Source organism: Triturus cristatus, chromosome 10, assembly GCF_964204655.1.
Source record: "Triturus cristatus chromosome 10, aTriCri1.1, whole genome shotgun sequence".
In the NCBI taxonomy this organism is placed as follows: domain Eukaryota; kingdom Metazoa; phylum Chordata; class Amphibia; order Caudata; family Salamandridae; genus Triturus; species Triturus cristatus.
The window spans coordinates 937517350-937535995 of record NC_140593.1 but is presented as its reverse complement, the minus strand read 5'-3'; the positions used below and the strand labels follow the sequence as shown (position 1 = coordinate 937535995).

The 18646-nt window shown below is 44.2% G+C and overlaps 1 protein-coding gene across 3 annotated transcripts in view; it reads right to left on the bottom strand.

Annotated features, from left to right (window-relative positions):
* Window positions 1-240: 240 nt before the first annotated feature.
* The window catches only part of ARF1 (ARF GTPase 1), a 118317-nt gene continuing 99911 nt past the window's right edge, over window positions 241-18646 (bottom strand). For all 3 annotated transcript variants that reach the window (XM_085628765.1, XM_085628766.1, XM_085628767.1), the window contains exon 5: window positions 241-1857. In XM_085628765.1, coding sequence (XP_085484891.1) covers window positions 1696-1857 — 162 coding nt within the window. In that variant the 3' untranslated portion in view covers window positions 241-1695. The remainder of the gene's footprint in view (window positions 1858-18646) is intronic.

The following is an 18646-nucleotide window of genomic DNA, read 5'->3' as shown; positions in this document are numbered from 1 at the left end:
CAAATGCATATGGGAAAAAAGTGCTATTTTCATATTAAGCCGATGGTGTGTGTATTTCATGATTTTATAGCCATGCCATGAATGAATCTTCAATAAATCTTTTCCTTGTGAGCTATTGAAACATTTAAGGTAAAATTAAACAGCTAATAACTGAACTGTGGAGTAAATGTGTTAGCTTAGCTGTAGATTATACACATGCACTAGTAGTACGCATTCCTATCTGCAGTCAGGCAAAAAATGAAAAGGCACGCAGATTTTTATTTTTTTTAAAAGAACCCACATAAAATAGATATGATTTTATTCTAATAGCTTTAATTACAGTGCTTCTTTGTCAAAATGAAAACTGAAAACAAGAATACAAAACAGTTGATTACTAGTCATGTACTGAAAACAATTACGTCACTAAACAAACCAGTTCAGATATATCCTCAAGTTTAAATGTTCCAACAGCTCCAACTTCTTCAGTGTGTTGATCAAAAGTATATAAAAAGATAAGCAAAAAGGTACTTTTTTCAGATGGCAAACCTGACCCTTGAAGCTCGATGAATGCCAAGGGGGATAGTTGCACACATACAGATATAGGGATTTATCCCAAAATGAGGAAGAAAGTTTTATAATGGAATGACTCGCCAACATGCTCGACAATACATTAAGGATGTTGGGTATGTGTTATTTGTAGTTTTTTTATTTTTTTAAATCAAGAGTAAAGTACTGTCAGATTAACTAGGGTGCACGATTAATGCAGGCTGTGCTTTGTTGGGAGGTTAGTTCTGGAGTGGTTGGCAAAAGTACAATTCACTTTCAAGGCAGAATACACTATTTTAAACCCAAAAGATAGCCTGTGTATAACTGGCAAGAATTTTTCAAGTGTTTTGATACATACAGATATTAACCTTACCCGAGTTGACCGACTGAAGCATAGAAAATGCCCAAGTGTTTTGAAAATTCAACCATTCTCAACTTGCAGTCTGTTGTAAAATCTTTTTCAAATAATGCTTGCTCAAATAAGTGTTAAGTCTCGATGTGAGCACAAGTACAAGCACAAACGCTACGAAATACAGAAAGATCCAAAGGCATAGCATTAAAAAGGATCTATATCTTACCCATGCAAAAACAGATCATTTTATTTTTAGAGATTAAGTCACATTCTAACCACTTAATTTTAGCAAGAACGGTTGTTAAAAATCATAGGCATTCAAGCTGTCACTGAAAAACCTACATAAGTCACATTTGTCCCTTGTATATTTCGAGTGTGTTACTTTAACAATTTAAGAAAGTACACTGTTCAGGGTTAAAAACCAGCAACCAAAATGGATCTAAACATAAATTTGACAAGCCAATAAAGTGGTTGGAGGCTCTACTGCGCATGAACTACTAGTGACCCATGTGTTTAAATCTCTTCCAGGTACTTGATGTTGAGCTCTGATTCCTTACAAAAAAATAGCCGAGTAATATTGCATAGGAGTACCAGAAACTGCCTCAATTGGAAACCAACTATTTACATTAAATAAGACACCTAAATGTTTTCAGGCTCGTCTTTGCCACATTTTACAGCATGGTACAATACGTACTGTGACAAAAGAAATGAAAACTGATTCCGGCACTCAATACCACAAAGTAGCACAGCTTGCCACAAAAGATAAAAGCGGAGGGCAGGGGAGGAAGTAAGATGACAGGTGGGGAAGAAACTAGGTTTCATTTCTGGTTTCGGAGTTGATTGGACAGCCAGTCCAATCCTTCATAGAGACCATCTCCACTGGTGGCACAAGTCGCCTGGATGTACCAGTTCCTGTGGCGAAGGGAATGCAGGCCAAGCTTATCTGTGATTTCTGCTGCATTCATTGCATTAGGCAGATCCTGTTGAAGAGAAAAAATGGGAAAATCAGACAGGATCCCCCAAAAATTCTCACACGCATATTAACCTTGCAATAATTTGTACAGAAACCAATTATTCAGAAATATTTCAACCAACTAAACATTTTCTAACAAAGCAGTTTGATAAAAAAAAAAATGGTACTAACATTCATAAGCCTTACACATTCAAGCTATATTGCCAGATTACCTAATCACTGGCAGTTCTCCTGAAATCCACCAAGCTTCCCAGGCTGAGGAGATCACAACACAATGTTGAAGAAATACCATAGATGAGAATGCTCAGTAGTAATTATGCCACTCATGTTTGCCAGTACTGTGATATACATCAATAACTACATGCAATCATGTAACACGCATCTGAAAGACAGTAAAACCCTTCACAGCACCAGCACTAACTACATTGAGAGATTGGACAAATCCAAGGCAGATGATGAATACAAGAGGAAAGTTTTCAGTCAGCTGAAATTGGGACAAGCAGGTACTATTTTGCAGAGCCTTGTGCCTGGAGAAGATTGCCTCGCAGGATAGTGGGCTTTTTCCTAGGACCGTCCTGGCATTATTTAGCCTTGCACCCAACAAAACTACCTACCTTACGTGTAAGGATTCAATCTGGTTTTCCAATGTGCCATAAATATGTGATGGCTAGTTCTGAAAATCATAGTATGGGCATGTAATTGGACTCTTGTTTGTGATTAGGAGCCAAGTCTCTATAGAATAGAGGATGTGCTTGCAGCGGTCGGGTCCAGCTCACATTTGAGCAGCATAATCCTCAACTTTGGCAGGCAGCCAGAATCTTTTCAAACGGCAGCCCTAGCTATAGTACAGCTATTTTCAAAAAGAGCATAGTTTGCAAAGGAGGAGTAAGTAGAAACAGCAGGTTTTGGTCAGTAGATTAATTTGGTCCTCTACAGCTTGCAGCCTTCTACAGACATCCAAACTAATTTCTAGTGTTAACTTTCCAACAAAGAATTTATCTAAATAACAGAAAAATGGAGACAGGTCCCTTAAAGGCACTTTAATCAAAAAATTTGCAATAGTTGTCAGTTTGGACAGGATACAATGTTGTTGTACAAGCGACTGGATCTCATTTGGAGTGCTTTGCCTATATCTGTGTATATAGTGCAAAAGAGGAAGTGTCAGACAGGGGCAACAGAGTGCCATTTCCTAATCCTGCAGCCGGTTGACTATCGCCACTGATAAGGCGATGGAGTACACAGATTTAGTCCAACCTAAAAATGAGCAACATTTAGAATCAACCTATTTATGTTCACTGATCATAAACTGCAAAGTAGCAATATGAACATTACTCTAACAGTAGGAGGAGGACAGGTATATATATATATATATATATATATATATATATATATATATATATAGCAAACAAAAGCATTTGCATTCTTACTGAAATTTAATCGGAGACAAAGTGCTAATGCTAGTATACTTTCTGTGAAAGCCAAGCATCTACTGCAGCACATACAACCTAAACCTCATTCTTTGGGCCCTGATGATTATAGGTCCAGAGGTCTTAAGCAGAGCTCTGGAGCCAGAGTGGAGTCACAGGATCTCCTAGGCCCTTCACACCCCCGTTCTGCTGTCAGCTGGACTGTGGAGCCAGTTGAAGCTCCCGAGGTGCATCTTGGGTCTCTTACCTCTCCGGCAGGTTTTGGACATCCTCTGCCCAGCGATCTCAGACGCACCTGAACTGGCACTCCTGGACAAAGGACCAGGCAGATGAGAACCACTGTGGGAGGATCAGCCCCATGTCCTCTGCAGGGTTACTGGGGAACACTCACTTTCTGATCTATGGCACCAGACATGGGCACGTACCGTCCCACTGCACCAACGACCAAACCTCATGCAGCACCTTAGTTGCAGCCATCTATTTCTGAAGCAACCACTGCAAGTTGCTGGCAGCTGCTCTGAGTTAGTTCTCTCTTGTGTGACAAGGCCAGCCCTCCTGTACTCCTTTAAGACCTCCCCCCCCCCCCATAGAATCGGAAAATCTTGTCTTGTGTCAGCAGTAGAAAATTAAAAGAGCTAATGATGACCCAGCCCTATTAAGGCTGTTAGTACCACTTAGCTGCATAATTTGATTCAGCTGCCTGAGGTCTGGGAGTGAGCAGACACTGATGCGGAGTCAGAAAATCTGGCCTCTGATGTTCTTCACGAGGATGTACAAACTGCTCTAAAAGCACGAAAATGTATGGTTGTCTGGCCCAATGTTGACACTACCAGGATGAGGGTCATTGACACTTTCCTTATATTCCTCATCACATACAGAATCGAGGCAGAGTAAGCAAATGCCCCTAACCAGTTCATCCACAATGCACTGTCCAAGGACTGTAGGGTAATAAGGGAGGGATTTGGGAATTTTGCTTCTCACACGGCAGTGAACAGATCAATGGCGGGAGTGTCCTAAAGGACCAAGCACTTTTGAAGGACTTGGGGATTCATTCTCCACTAGTGGACTTGCTGATGTGCCCACAAAGTCGTTATCTACCCCAGGCAGATGTTAGATTAGGAGCTGAATGCAACGATAAATGACTTAACGCTACATATTCTAGCAAAAACTTAAAAAAATATGTAATATCAGTGGGACTGCAAGTAGGCAATGTCCCGGTGATCTTTATTAATGACCCCAAGTTCAGAAAAGGCTTTAGCCATATTGGAGTAACATGTTCCCGCCATTGGCTTGTCCATGGCATTGACACTGGTTTGGAACTTAGCAAAAAAGAACTTGAAATAATTGTTGATTTAGAGAGACGGCTGAATGAAGGGGATGTGGTTAATGACGCTAAAGCGGCCCTTGATAAAGTCAACAGGACTATTGCTGAATTTGAAAAGTTTGAAAGAAATAAAAAGACGAATAAAATACAAAAAGATATAGCAAATTTCAGTCAATTAAAAGCCCATCCATATTTACAGGATGAGTTTTATTTTCAGCCAAAATCTCAATATAACGAGAATGATCCTACATGGGGTCGATTTAGGAATAATAATGCCATTACCTTTTCGGAATCATCAGCAAGCTCAGGAGATGAATCCGAGCCAAATACAAACTCTAGACCTGGTCCATCAACAGCAGGTTATAATTCGTCGATTTTACAACAACGTGGGAGAGGAGTGAGGGGACGGGGGAAAACCAGGCCACCTCCACCCCAACCACGATGGAATTTCCAGTTGGGCAGGAGACAGACCAGTCTGAAATGTTATCAGTGGGGACCACCCGAGTAACAAACTTGCCAACATTATTGACTAACTCTGTAGCCCCACTAATCAATCTGGATTTGAATATTCCAAATACAGAAACTATTTCGATTTTTAATGTATCCAATCATCTGCCCTCTATGGACAAGATCTCCCTTCTGAGTAAGGGATTGCGCTTTGTCCCTACCGAGAAGTCCTATCTTTTTGAAATTCAATTGGAATGGTTACAATTTTTCCGAAAGTTGCGTCTAAAGGCGTTCTTTTTGGAACATACCAGCAATGACTGTCTTAATCCCTCTGGATTGAGACCACCGTCGACTTTTAATTCACCAACTAATAAAATGCCGGTTGAGCTATTGGCCTTTGAATCCATGGTACTTAAAAAAGTTTCTGGCCTGAATAAAGATTTAGAATACATACCCTACAACATCTCCGTGACTGAACGCCAAGCCCTAAGAACTTTAAAACAAAATCAGGATGTGATCATTAAAAGTGCGGACAAGGGCGGTGGGATCGTTGTCTAGTCTGTTGATAAATATAAATTGGAGATCAAAAGACAACTGAACAATGTCGAACACTATCTGATTCTTAGATCTAATCCTCTAGTCGAAATCCAAAAATCTATATTAAATGTGACAACTGATGCTAAAATTGCTGGGTTTCTTAGTAAAAAAGAATTTGCTTTGCTTAACTCAAAGAACCCCAGGACTCCCCTATTGTACACACTCCCAAAGGTGTACAAGGATGCGGAAAATCCTCCTGGCCGGCCTATAGTCTCTGGCTGTAGGTCGGTCCTGGAACCCCTGTGTAAATATATTGATGTTTTTAGGTCTCGCCTGACCCAGCGCATGCGCTGGTCTGGCGAGACATTTTGTGAGGGCTCCAAAAAGTGTTACCAGGCCAGCCTAGAGCTACAGTGCATGTGGGCGCGCGGCGCCGCGATTACTTTCACTTTTGCGGCCGCACAGCCGCTTTGATGTTTGATTGCGATCACTTTCGCAGCCGCACGTCCGCTTTTATGTTTTCCGTGAGGCTTCAATAGATTGCAGCAGTTAAAACAAGCATTGGCATAGCCAATAGGTCTCGCTTTTGGGACCTTATAAGTGTTTAGTTATGCAACTGTTGCATGGCTAAACACTTATAAGGTCCCAAAGGCGAGACCTATTGGCTATGCCAATGCTTGTTATTAAAGATTTTGCAACAACCACCAGGAGTTATGTACGAGATAGTGGTGATATTATACAACTGGAAGAGATGACATTCTGTCCGGATTCAGAATTGTTGGTGTGTTTGGACTAAGAATCCCTATACACCAACATTCTCCAAATGCAAGGAATTAAAGTGATTAAACAAATTTTGGATACACGTTCAGGCCCGACAGACTGACTTTATTATTGATTTATTGACTATTTCTTTGACACAAAACTATTTTGAATTTGATGGACAGTTTTATTTACAGATTAAAGGTACATCTATGGGGGCTACTTATGCCCCCAATTTTGCTATTTTGTTGACAATTTTGAGTAGGATTTTATTTAGGGCTGTACAAAATCATTTTTCTAGCGTACGCCATTGGCGATGCTATATTGACGAAATGTTTTTCATTTGGACTGGGACTTGCTTTGAACTATCAGAATTTCTAAACTGGTTAAACTCTTGCTCACCCGATTTGAAGTTCACTTCCCATTTCAGTAAGACACAAATTGATTTTTTGGATTTGACAATTTTTCCATATGAAGGAGGATTAACGACGAAACTTTACTAAACCACCCGCTCGGAATACATTGCTTGAATATTCTAGCAACCATCCGAGGGGCTTGAGGGATGGTCTGCCCTTTGGGCAGTTTCTGCGTATCCGCAGAAATTGCTTTTTTAAAGGATGACTATTTTTCAAGAGGCTGGGAAACTAGCTGAGAAATTATGAGAACGTGGGACTTGGGACTCGCATTTCGGCTATTATCAAGAAATATTGGCCTTTGGTTAGGTCTACAGGAATTACCAATGAACAACCCCTTTCACATAAGAGGAAAAAATGTACGTGATCATTTGGTCCGAGCAGCTCTGCCTCGGATGCTAACACCCAACTTAACTATGTGGGGTCTGAACAAAATTGTGGGACATTACAGATGTGGCGGCTGCCTCATGTGCGATTCCAGTTTGGATACTAAACAATTTATCCATGCCAATATACGACATGATTTGCGGGAACACTCCAATTGCAACACGCAAAATGTTATATATGCAATCTGGTGCCGTTGTGACCTTATTAATATTGGGCAGACGACAAAATTAAAATACGTCTGGGCCAACATAAAAGTCGCATTCGTTGTAAGACAGATTGCACCCTTAGTGGCACATTTTTTGGAAATGAATCATACGCCTTCTGATATGCGATGGCAAGTTATTGAGGTCATACGGACACCCCTGCGAGGCGGCGGCATTGTTAATATTTTAAATAAATGCGAATGTCGCTGGATTCTCCGCTGTGACAGTATAAACAAGGGATTGAACACCATGGAGGAGTGTCACTCTTTAACCTTCAGGTAGGATCTTAGCTATTACTTTAGGTTTCACGACTTATACTGGGCTGATTCACCCTTTGATGTGATGAGAAGTATTTACACTTGTTAGGCAGGATTAAGAACATGAACTGGTTTCAAAAGGAATAGGCTACTTACCAGTATGCATCTGTTCTTGGCATGTAGAGCTGCAGATCTACACACTTTTGCATAGATCGCCATCTGGTGTTGGGCCCGGATGTTTGCAGTTTGTTTTTCCTCTTGGAAAGTCTTTGGAAGTCGCGAGGTTGGTGACTCCTCCTTTGGATGGTATTGCGCATGGGCTTCGGCTCCATCCTCAGATTGTTTTTCGCCCAGCAGGGAACGATGGAGCGTAGTAATAACAGTGAAGAAACCCATGTGTGTATCTAAATAAGAAACTGGAACAGATACAGGTAGCCGGGGAGGCGTGTGTAGATGATCTACAGCTCTACATACCAAGAACAGATGCATACTGATAAGTAGCATATTCCGTTCGAGGCCTATGAGCTGCAGATTACACACTTTTGCATAGACTATATAGCAGTTCCCAACCTTAGCGGCGACCACCGGTATCTGTTGCAGTGGTTTGAAATAATGTTTTGAGTACAGCCTGGCCCACACTAGCTTGTTGCTTAGTTTGCACATCTACACAATAGTGTTTGGTGAAAGTGTGCGGTGTGGACCATGTAGCTGCTTTGCAGTTATCTAATGGGATGTTCCCTAAAAATGCCATGGAAGCCCCCATCTTTCGTGTAGAATGGGCTTTAGGGGGAACGGATAGCGTTAGTTTTGCTTTGTGGTAGCAAATCTGGATGCATTTTACAATCCACCTAGCTATCCCTGATTTTGAGATGGGGTTGCCCTTGTGTGGTGGAGAGAAAGAGACAAACAGTTGTTTGGTATTGCGGAAAGGTTGTGTTCTCTCGATGATGTAGAGTAAGGCTCGTTTGACATCTACCGTGTGCAGAGCCCTTTCTGCAACGGTCTGTGGTTGCGAGAAAAATACTAGTAGTTCTACAGATTGGTTTAGGTGAAAAGGGGAAATGACTTTAGGTAGGAATTTTGGGGTGGTACGGAGAACAACCTTGTTATGGTGCATTTGAAGAAAAGGTTCTTGTATGTTAAGTGCTTGTATCTCACTGACCCTTCTAAGGGAAGTGATGGCTACAAGGAAAGCTGTTTTCCATGTTAGGAATTGTAGTTCGCATTTGTGCAAAGGCTCGAAGGGAGGCCCCATTAGCCTTGTGAGAACGATATTTAAGTTCCACACAGGTGAGGGTGGTACTCTGGGGGGAATTATTCTTTTCAGGCCTTCTATGAAGGCTTTAATGGCAGGTACTCCAAAGAGTGATAGATGTTGCCTGTTTTGTAAGTAAGCTGCAATTGCTGCGAGGTGTAGTCGAATGGACGTATAGGCTGGATTAAGTAGCCTATGATGTGTTGAATGGACACGTCCAGGGGATTGATGGTGTTATGGCAATAAACAACAAATTGTTTCCACTTGGCAGCGTACCACGCTCTAGTGGTAGGTCGTCTAGCTTCTCTGATGACGTTCATACAGTCAGGAGGAAGATTTAGGTACCCAAATTGTAGGATTTCAGGAGCCAGATCGCAAGGTTGAGCTGAGCTGGGTCCGGGTGTCTGATCTCTCCATGGTTCTGGGTTAGGAGGCATGGTGAGAGGTGTCGTTTTTGGTGTGGTACTACAGAGTTCCAGCAGCGTGGTGTACCACGGTTGTCTGGCCCACGTTGGAGCTACTAGGATTAGTGTGAGGGAGTGCTGTTGCCCACCACTAATGGAATGAGTGGGAGAAGCGGAAAAGCGTACGCAAATTTGCCTGACCAGTTCATCCATATCGCATTTCCTTTGGACAATGGGTGTGGGTATCTGGCGGCGAAGCTTGGGCATTTTGTGTTTTCGTGGGTGGCAAAGAGGTCTATCTGTGGATGCCCCCACATTTGAAAGAACAGATGAAGAACCTGTGGGTGAAGTTCCCACTCGTGGATTTGTTGTGTCTGTCTGCTGAGCAGATCTGCCACGGTGTTTTGGACTCATGGGACATGTTGAGCTAGGAGAAAGATTTTGTGGGGAATTGCCCATCTCCATAAGCTCTGTGCTAATTGAGAGAGCTGTGGAGAGTGTGTGCCGCCTTGTTTTTGTATATAATACATGGCCGTCATGTTGTCGAATGGGGACTGCCTTGCCTGAAAACTGAGTTTGAAAAGATTTTAGGGCTAAAAAGATTGCTAGTAATCCAGATGGTTGATATGGAGTAACTTTTGTTGAGGCGTCCATGTGCCCTGCATGGTGAGATGTAATAGGTGAGCTCCACAGCCGGAGAGCGATGCGTCCGTTGTTAGTATTATCTGGGGAACCGGGTCCAGGAACGGTCGACCTTTGGAAAGGTTTGTGGTGTTCCACCACTGCAGAGAGCGATGGGTGCGACAGTCTACCAACACCAGATCTGTCAGTCGACCTTGGGCCTGGTTCCACTGGTGCGCTAAGCACTCTTGGAGGGGACGCATCTGGAGTCTTGCGTGGGGCACTATGAAAATGCAAGAGGCCATCATCCCTATTAGTTGCATGAACACTCGTGCTGGAAGGGAGTGCTGAGGTATGAATTTTTGTCGTAAAGCCTGAATGCTTGCAATCCTGGCCGGATTGGGGTAGGCTATCGCTTTTGAGGTGTCTATGGTGGCACAGAGATATTGTTTTATGTGGGATGGTTGTAGCTGGGACTTTTGGTGGTTCACCGTGAAGCCTAGTTGAAGTAGTTAGATTGTGGTGGCGGTGTGTTGTACACACTGATTGTATGAAGTGACTTTTATCAGCCAATCGTCTAGGTATGGGAAGACGTGAATGTGCTGTCTTCTTAAGTGTGCTGCCACCACTGCCAGGCACTTGGTGAATACCCGTGGTGCTGTTGTGACTCCGAACGGGAGCACTTTGAATTGGTAGTGTTGTCCGTCCAGTACAAGGTACTTTCTGTGAGCATGGTGCACTGGAATGTGGAAGTATGCGTCTTTCAAGTCCAGAGTGGTGAGGAAGGCGTTTTGGGAGAGGAGCGGAAGTACCTGCTAAAGCGTTACCATATGAAAATGGTCTGAGTGTATGTATGTGTTTAGGGTCCGGAGATCTAGAATAGGTCGTAGAGTCTCGTCCCTTTTTGGTGTGAGAAAATATAGGGAGTAGACCCCCATATTTTGTTGATTGACAGGAACGTGTTCTATAGCCTGTTTTTGTAGGAGGGAGATTACCTCCTGCATTAGTAATTTTGAATATTCTTGTGACATTGGGCGTTGCCTGGGTGGAATGTTTGGGGGGGGGGGGGGGGGGGGGTGTTAGATGTTAGTTCTAGGCAGTAGCCAGACCGAATTATTTGGGTCACCCATTTGTCTGAGGTGATGGTCGCCCAGACATGAAGGAAATTTTGGAGTCTGCCCCCGACCGGAGTGGAATGGTCTGGGGAGAGCGGGGGGAAGTCATTGGGTAGGAGGTGTGGCAGAACGGGCGTTGTTTGTTTTGCCTCTGCCCTTGTTGTTCTTACCCCTGTAGCCGCCTCTTTGGTAACCTTTTGTAAAGGTGGTCTGAGTAGGGGATTTATATGATGTGGACGCAGTGTCTGAGGTGTAGCCTCTGGATGTACTCCGAAAGGAGGAGCGGCGAAAGGAGCGTCTGGGCGGGTGCGACTGCAAGGCCCCCATGGATTTTGCGGTATCCGTGTCTTTTTTCATTTTTTCTAAGGCCTCATCCACATTTGGCCCAAATAGATGTTCCTGGTCAAAGGGATGGTTAAGGATGGAGGCTTGTACTTCTGGTTTAAAACCAGATACCCTTAGCCAAGCATGGCGACGGAGAAGGACGCTGCTGTTGATGGCCCTGGAGGCTGCGTCTGCTGCATCTAGGGCACAACGTATGGCGGTATTTGTGATTGTTTTACCCTCTTGAATTAACTCGTTGGCCCTAGCTTTATATTTTTCAGGGAGATGGTGCATTATGCTTTCTAACTCGTCATAATGAGCCCGGTCATATCTGGCCAGTAGTGCCTGAGGGTTTGCTATACGCCATATGTTGGCCGCCTGGGATGCTGTGCGTTTGTCTGATGCATCTAGTAGTTTTGATTTTTTGTCAGGTGGTGGTGCATCACCTGACGCTTGTGAATTTGCCCTTGTACGTGCAGTAGATACTACTAAAGAATCTAGTGGCGCTGGTCCTCTGATGTAGGAGGGATCTGAGGGAGCAGGTTTGTATTTTTTTTCAATACGTGGGTTAATGACCCTGGCTCTAACTGGGTCCTTAAAAACTTCTGGCGCATGCTTTACCACTCCTTTGAGCATGGGCAGTATGGAGGTGGACCTATGTGCGGTATCAAATGTGTGTAGGAGGAAATCTTCCTCCACGGGGTCGGTATGCAAGTCCACCCCGTGATAATGTGCCGCCCTTTGCAGAAGATGGTTGAACCCTAATGAATCTTCTGGGGGAGATGGCCTAGAAGGGTAAAGATCGTCTTGTGGGACGTTGGGGATATCTGGAATATTGTAATCGCCCCATGGGTCTGGGGATCCTATAGGGGTTGGGTCCTGTCGCACATCTCCTATTTCATGATATGGGTCCCCCTGATCATCATCGTCTGGAGACTGGGTCGGAGAACGATGAAGTGGGGGTGGAGAGGGTGGAGGTGGGGAAGGAGGACGAGGTGGAGGGGAAAGTATTCTGAACGGAGAGGTAGCAGAGTCCTTCCTCTTTGGAGGAGGAGGCGGAGCAGGCTTCTCCAAATGTCTTTTTGGTAGAGAGTGTCAAATGTTCAGTTTTTGGATCCTTGGTGAGAGTTTGTTGCAAGGGATCCGGTGTAAATAGTTCTGGTGAGGTTAATTGGTCCTTCGGCGCCGAAGCCGGTCTTTATAGGTTTTTCTGTGCCGGTTTGTTGCTTAGAACCCGGCTTGGGAACCTCCGGTCTCTTGGTCGGCGCCGAGATGGGCTTCGGCTTGGAAGTGTCGGTGGCCTTGTGTGGTTTGGTCGGTACCGAAGATGGCGTCTGTACCGAAGAGCTGGGTTTCGACCCCAAGGGCTTCGGTGCGGAGCTCGGTGTCGAGGTGGAGGCCGGTTTCTTTTTCGGTGCCGAAGTGTTTCTCGGCACTGCTGGTAGGCTGGTTCTAGCCAGAGCCGCCGGAAGGCTTACTTGGCTTCTTCACCGGGCTCGAAGGTGGGGTGTGTGAAGCAGTGTCTCTGGTCTTGCTTAGGCCCGGAGGCGAAGGCGTGACCGAAGCCTTTTTGGGTGTCGGCGTGAGTGTGTGTGTGTGTGTGTGTGTGGGGGGGGGGGAATGGGGGTAGATTGGTACTCACGACCCGCTGCGCCGGAGTGATGTCTTCCACATCAGACTCGTCGGCCTTGGAAGCACTGACGAGGTCCTCTTCGGTGCGATGCTGTTCCGGATCGTCGATGTCGAGGAGTGTGCCATGTTCCTTCTGGCTCTTCGGTCCCAAATAGTCTTTTTGGATCGGAAAGACTTACAGGCCGGACAGTCTCGAGCCTCGTGTTCAGGGGAGAGGCAGAGGTTGCATAACTCATGAAGTCGGTGTGGGGAAATTTGGACCCACATCGAGGGCACTTTTTAAATGGAGTTCTTTCCATGTGCTGGGACCGGAGCTTGGGTAGGCCCGAAGGCCGCCGTCGACGACTGGAACCGAAGGTTCGTGCCGATGAGAAGGTGCGTTGATTGAAGAGATCGCGATCGAAACAATACCGCGATTTGGGGTGAGGATTGCGCGTCGATCGTCGAACTGGAAGCTGTTCGGAACCGGAGCGCGAAGATTACATCCGAGCCCGATGGCGGAAAAAAACAATCTGAGGATGGAGCCGAAGCCCATGCGCAATACCATCCAAAGGAGGAGTCACCAACCTAGTGACTTCCAAAGACTTTCCAAGAGGAAAAACAAACTGCAAACATCCGGGCCCAACACCAGATGGCGATCTATGCAAAAGTGTGTAATCTGCAGCTCATATGCCTTTAACATATTGTTTATACTATGTGCTAATATGTATTTTTTGATTGTTGACTAATCTGTATATCAACATATTTGACATTGAATATTTTTCACTGTCATGAGTTATTTTGTGATTATTTTTAATTGCACTGCTGAATATACGATTTTTGATATGAAATGTAAATTGAATAATGTGGTGTGACAAAAGGTTCGGATGAAGAATACGGTGCAGTTAGCGTATACTGACGCAGCTGTCACATACTGCCACATGGTGTACATTGTTTGTGTTTAAAACTTTATTGATAAGCAAGAACACTGAGTAGTTAGTGAGCATTGCCACATTGTGTCATTTATCGCTACATGGTGTGTAATGGCTATGCTGTGTAAAAATATTTGTTGACATCGTTTTGAAAAGAATGTAAATTTATTATGATCGCTCGATGGAGAAAATCACTTGAAAAATTTGTGATATGTTTTTACTCACTCTTCCCTTCTTTAATGGGACACATTTTAATTTTTATCTTTACACTATTTTATTTTATAGTTGGTGATGGGTAAACAGCCCGAATTCTTCCTAACGGGCTGACAGCTTAAGGCCAGTTCTTAATTCCAGATGATAAATAATTCCACTGCAAGATGGCGCGGATACTGGTAGCTTTTCCGCGCAAGTCTATCGTCGTTTCTTACTTATTTCGCGGCGTTCGAGGTTTACGGAAGCATTTAAGGCTGCCGTGTAGTAAGCTCTGCTGCCCCGCAATCGAGTTGCCGCCTGAATTCAATTTACTTTAGGTAAGTTTGAGCGCGAGTATGGATTAGGTAGTTTATCAAACGCCTTGGGAGATACGGTATATTTGTATTCTCATTCAGTAATAATCACCCGGTTTTCTGAGGGATTGAATTTCTCTGTGCCCATGCAGTTCGGACGCATGCAGGAAGTGTAGATAAAGGGAACATTCCTGCCGTGGCCAGCTCTGCTAGATTAACTCCCAGCAGGTAATATATGCTTTATTGATTGTTTTTAGTTGGCGGACGATGGCGGCAATTTAGAATTGTGGCAAACCAGAAATTACTTGAATGAGAAAATTGTTGTTTTGCTTACAAAATTATTCGTTGTTAAAGTTAAATGTTGGGACACATGTTCCTGACTTGTTCCCTTACACAGAGATATATTTTCCACAGTTATGGGGGCCAAGAAATGATTGGCGCTGAATTATAAAGTGTTTCCAGTTAATCCCTTCACTTTTTACACAAACATGTAAGTAACTTGGTTTGTGTTTCATCGTGTGGATAATTATTTATCATGTATGAGCAGGAGACCTATAGATTTCCTTCCCTTTTCTTCCTTTTTAGAATTTTCTCTATACAAGCATTGATTACTACCATGCTTGCTTCCCTTTCTGCGATCAGAAGTAAGTGCGACGCATAATTAAAACATCTTATGCACCGGAAGTCTTTAAAAGATTGGCTGACTTCTTTGCTTTTCTTTGGGGTTGCACGTTTTTTTTCCTTTTTATTTTTCTTTGTGCATGTTTTAAACACACCCAATTTCTGGTGTTCCAATTAGGTAGTTTCTATTTTATCATCTTTATATGTACACACCTATTTAATTCTCTATTTTTTCTTCATTTTACTTATTTTTAAAAAGTTTCTTTTTTGGCCCATTTTAAAGAATTGTTTATACAGTATTTTTGTACTTTATATATTGTCTGGTGGGATGCTCAGTTAATTATCTGTCCTGAAGATGACCGTGTATTAATGACAAGGTCGAAACATCGTCGACGCAATTGTGGCCGAAACTTATGGAGGACACATTGTTCGGTTTGTTGTAGTTCCAGTGTTGTTCTGGAACTCCTTTCATGTAACCTCTCTTGGTCTGCCACTTGTCTGGTTGTGTATGTTTATCAAATGTTATATGTACCAGCTTATATGTCTGAGCCTCACGATATTTTTTATTGAATACATTTTGTATGTCCTTCTAGACTTTTCTTATATGAGCTGTATTTTCTATTTTCTTTTCACTGTTATGTATGCATTGTTGTTAGATATACAATTCTTGTTTGAGTTAATTATGCTGTTGACATATGTTTGTGCTATGTTAATTTTTTGTACACTTTGAACCACTGTTTGGGTAAAATACATATTTCAGGGCAGTACAGGTGGTTGGTGTGAGTGCCCCAGCTCCTGGATGTGGTATATTGCTGTACTATTGCTAGTCTTTATGAAGATTGTTTTGCCTCTAAAGAGTGTGCAAAAAGCCCTGAGGATTAGACTGACTGCCATTAATTTCATATACCTGGATGCCACAGCAGCAGAGATACAAGATCAGATGCCCTGCAAGGTCATGCAGTTGAGGAGTACTCCCCTACTCCAGTCTGTGTTAATGGTCATCTTCACAAGTGGGACTAGAAAAGATCCACCCAGCAACAAACACCTGTTTCCGTGTAGGATGGTGCATCGAATCCTGAGCCGCACCAATACTAGATCTTTCCAGTGACTCTTCGCTTGTGACCACTTTCTTGCTAGACACTCTTGCAAGGGGCAAATGTGCAGCCTTGATTGTGGAACTATTGCAATGAACAAACCCATTATCCCCAACAGTCATTCTTCTCATCAGGAGAGAAGATGCTTCTGAAAGGCAGCAGTTTTTGGAGTGCCTTTGATGGACTTTTCCCTCTCTGCAGAGTCACCTCAAACCTTTTGCCTTCACCCTCCTTATTTTGTTGAATTTATTTTTTGGTGTTGATCTCCGCTCCTAAGAATATCTTCAGTTGTTCTGGTTCTATTGACGTTTTCTCCCAATGGATCGAAAACCCCAGTTGGGCAAGCGTCTGTATCACTCTCTCTATGTGCCTTTTGCACTTGTGGTACGAGCCTGCTTTTACCAGCCAGTCGTCGAGGTATGGGTATACATGTATCCCCTTCCTCCTTAATTGTGCCGCTACTGCTGCCAGACATTTTGTGAAGACTCTTGGTGCTGATTTTAGTCCGAAAGCCAGCACTGTGTACTGGTAGTGTGTTTTGTGGATTATAAACCTGAGGAGGCGTTTGCTGTTGATGGGGATGTGCAAGTAGGCGTCCTTAAGTCTATAGTTGCCATGGTCTCCTTTTTGTAGTTGAGGTATGACCTGTTGGAGCGAGGTCATCTTGAACCTTTGAGTCTTTATGAACTTGTTTAAGAAACTGAGGTCTAGAATTGGACGTAATGTTCCGTCTACCTTTGGTATGAGGAAGTAGGTTGAGTATACCCCCTTGTTCCGTTGTCTTTGTGGTAGCATTTCTATGGCTCTTTTCTTGAGCAGTTCTCTTGCTTCCTGCATCAAGTGTGTCCGCTCGTTTGTTGAGCGCACTCTGACCCTTGGCCTTCTATTTGGCGGTGGCCTTTCCAGGTCTATACAGTACCCATATTGTATGAGGTTCAATATCAATTGTCTGATGTTATCATTGTCCATTCCTGGAGGAAGTGTCTTAATCGGACTCCTACTGGTGTTGTGTGTTGGAGGAGCTGTTGAAGCTTTTGATCTTTTGCTGGTTTTTGCCTTGACTCTTTCTGCACCTCCGGAGGTCTTATCCAGGTTTACCGTTGCGCTGGTGAGTCACTTTGCTGCGGGAGGCTGACTCCCCCTCTGGCCGTTACCCCTTCCTCGGACGCGCCCTCGAAAGGATTGTCCTCAGGGATGGTACTGCCAGTTCTGCTGGTGCTGCCCCTGCTGCTGTCCCTGGTTACCCCCTTGATAACCTTGCTGGGTGGTTTGGTGTGTTGCCCCAGGTTGATTATTTCCTCTACCTGTTGGTCTCTGAAAGGTGTTCCTCTTCTCATACCTCAGAACTGCAGCGCCCCCATAGACCTTGCGGTTTTGTTATCTTTTTTCAGCTGGTTCAATTTTTCATCAACTGGTGCTCCGAACAGTTGTTCCACGCTGAAAGGTGTGTTGAGGATGTTTTGGACTTCATTTTTGAAACCCGAAATCCTTAACCGGGCATGCCTCCTTAATGTGATTCCCAGCATCATCTGCCTGCTAGATGTGTCTGCTGCGTCTAGGGCCGACTTTAAACATGTATTAGCCATGTTCTTCCCCTCTTCTACCAGGTGGCTTGCCCTTCTCTGGTACGTGCGAGGAGTTCTCCCACTTCTTCCCAGTGCTGGTATGCATGTCTGTTGATGATGCATTGGAGTTGGGGATGCGCTATTGTATAGCTGCATTCCTTTCCATCTTCCTACCTATCAGGTCCATCATCTTGCTTTCTTTGTCTGGTGGTGGGCCTGAGTTTGTGGATATATTTGCTCTTTTCCGAGCCGTGGATGTGATAGTCGGCTGGTACTGACCATCTGATGTACATAGGGTCTTTTGATGAATGTTTATATTTCTCTGCTCGTGGAGTCACTGCTCTACACATGGCAGGCTCCTTGAATGCCTCCTTCCCCTGGTCCAGAACACTTGGGAGCATGGGCAGAAACTGGATTCTATTCAGGGATGGCAACAAGGTCTCCAAGAGGAAGCAAGATTGGGGTTTCTCTTCCTCTAGCTGCACCCCATACGGGTATGCAGCCCTTTTGATTACTTGGTTGGAGATCCCTATGTTGTCCGGCGGCGAAGGCCTCGACGGATAGGATTCGATTCGGCGTTGAGATCTTGCCACGGCAAGTCCTGATCCTCCGAAGACAGTCTTAGTAAATGTCGTCTTCATCCCCTTCAGCTCTCCCATAGTGCAGGTCTTCTTCCTGTTCCTCTCCAGGTTCAGGTGTGTTTGGCGGTTGGAAGACCTCGACGCACCCTTTTGTTTCGGCCGTTGCTTTCGACGGTATGCTGTAGAATTTAAACTTTTCGTCGAAGTCTTTCCTGCGTTGCAAGATGTTCGCCATTTCGGCCTCGAACCTTTTCCTTTTCTTTTCCATGTCGGCCGCGTGATCGGCTTCGAGGGGCTCTACCTTACTTTTCGCGGTCGTCGACGCTGAAGTCGAAACCAGTTTCGGGCCTTCGCCTTTCGACGTAAAGGCCTCTTTCGTGGCTGCTCTTCGGCATCTTTCCCTTGTCTTGGGA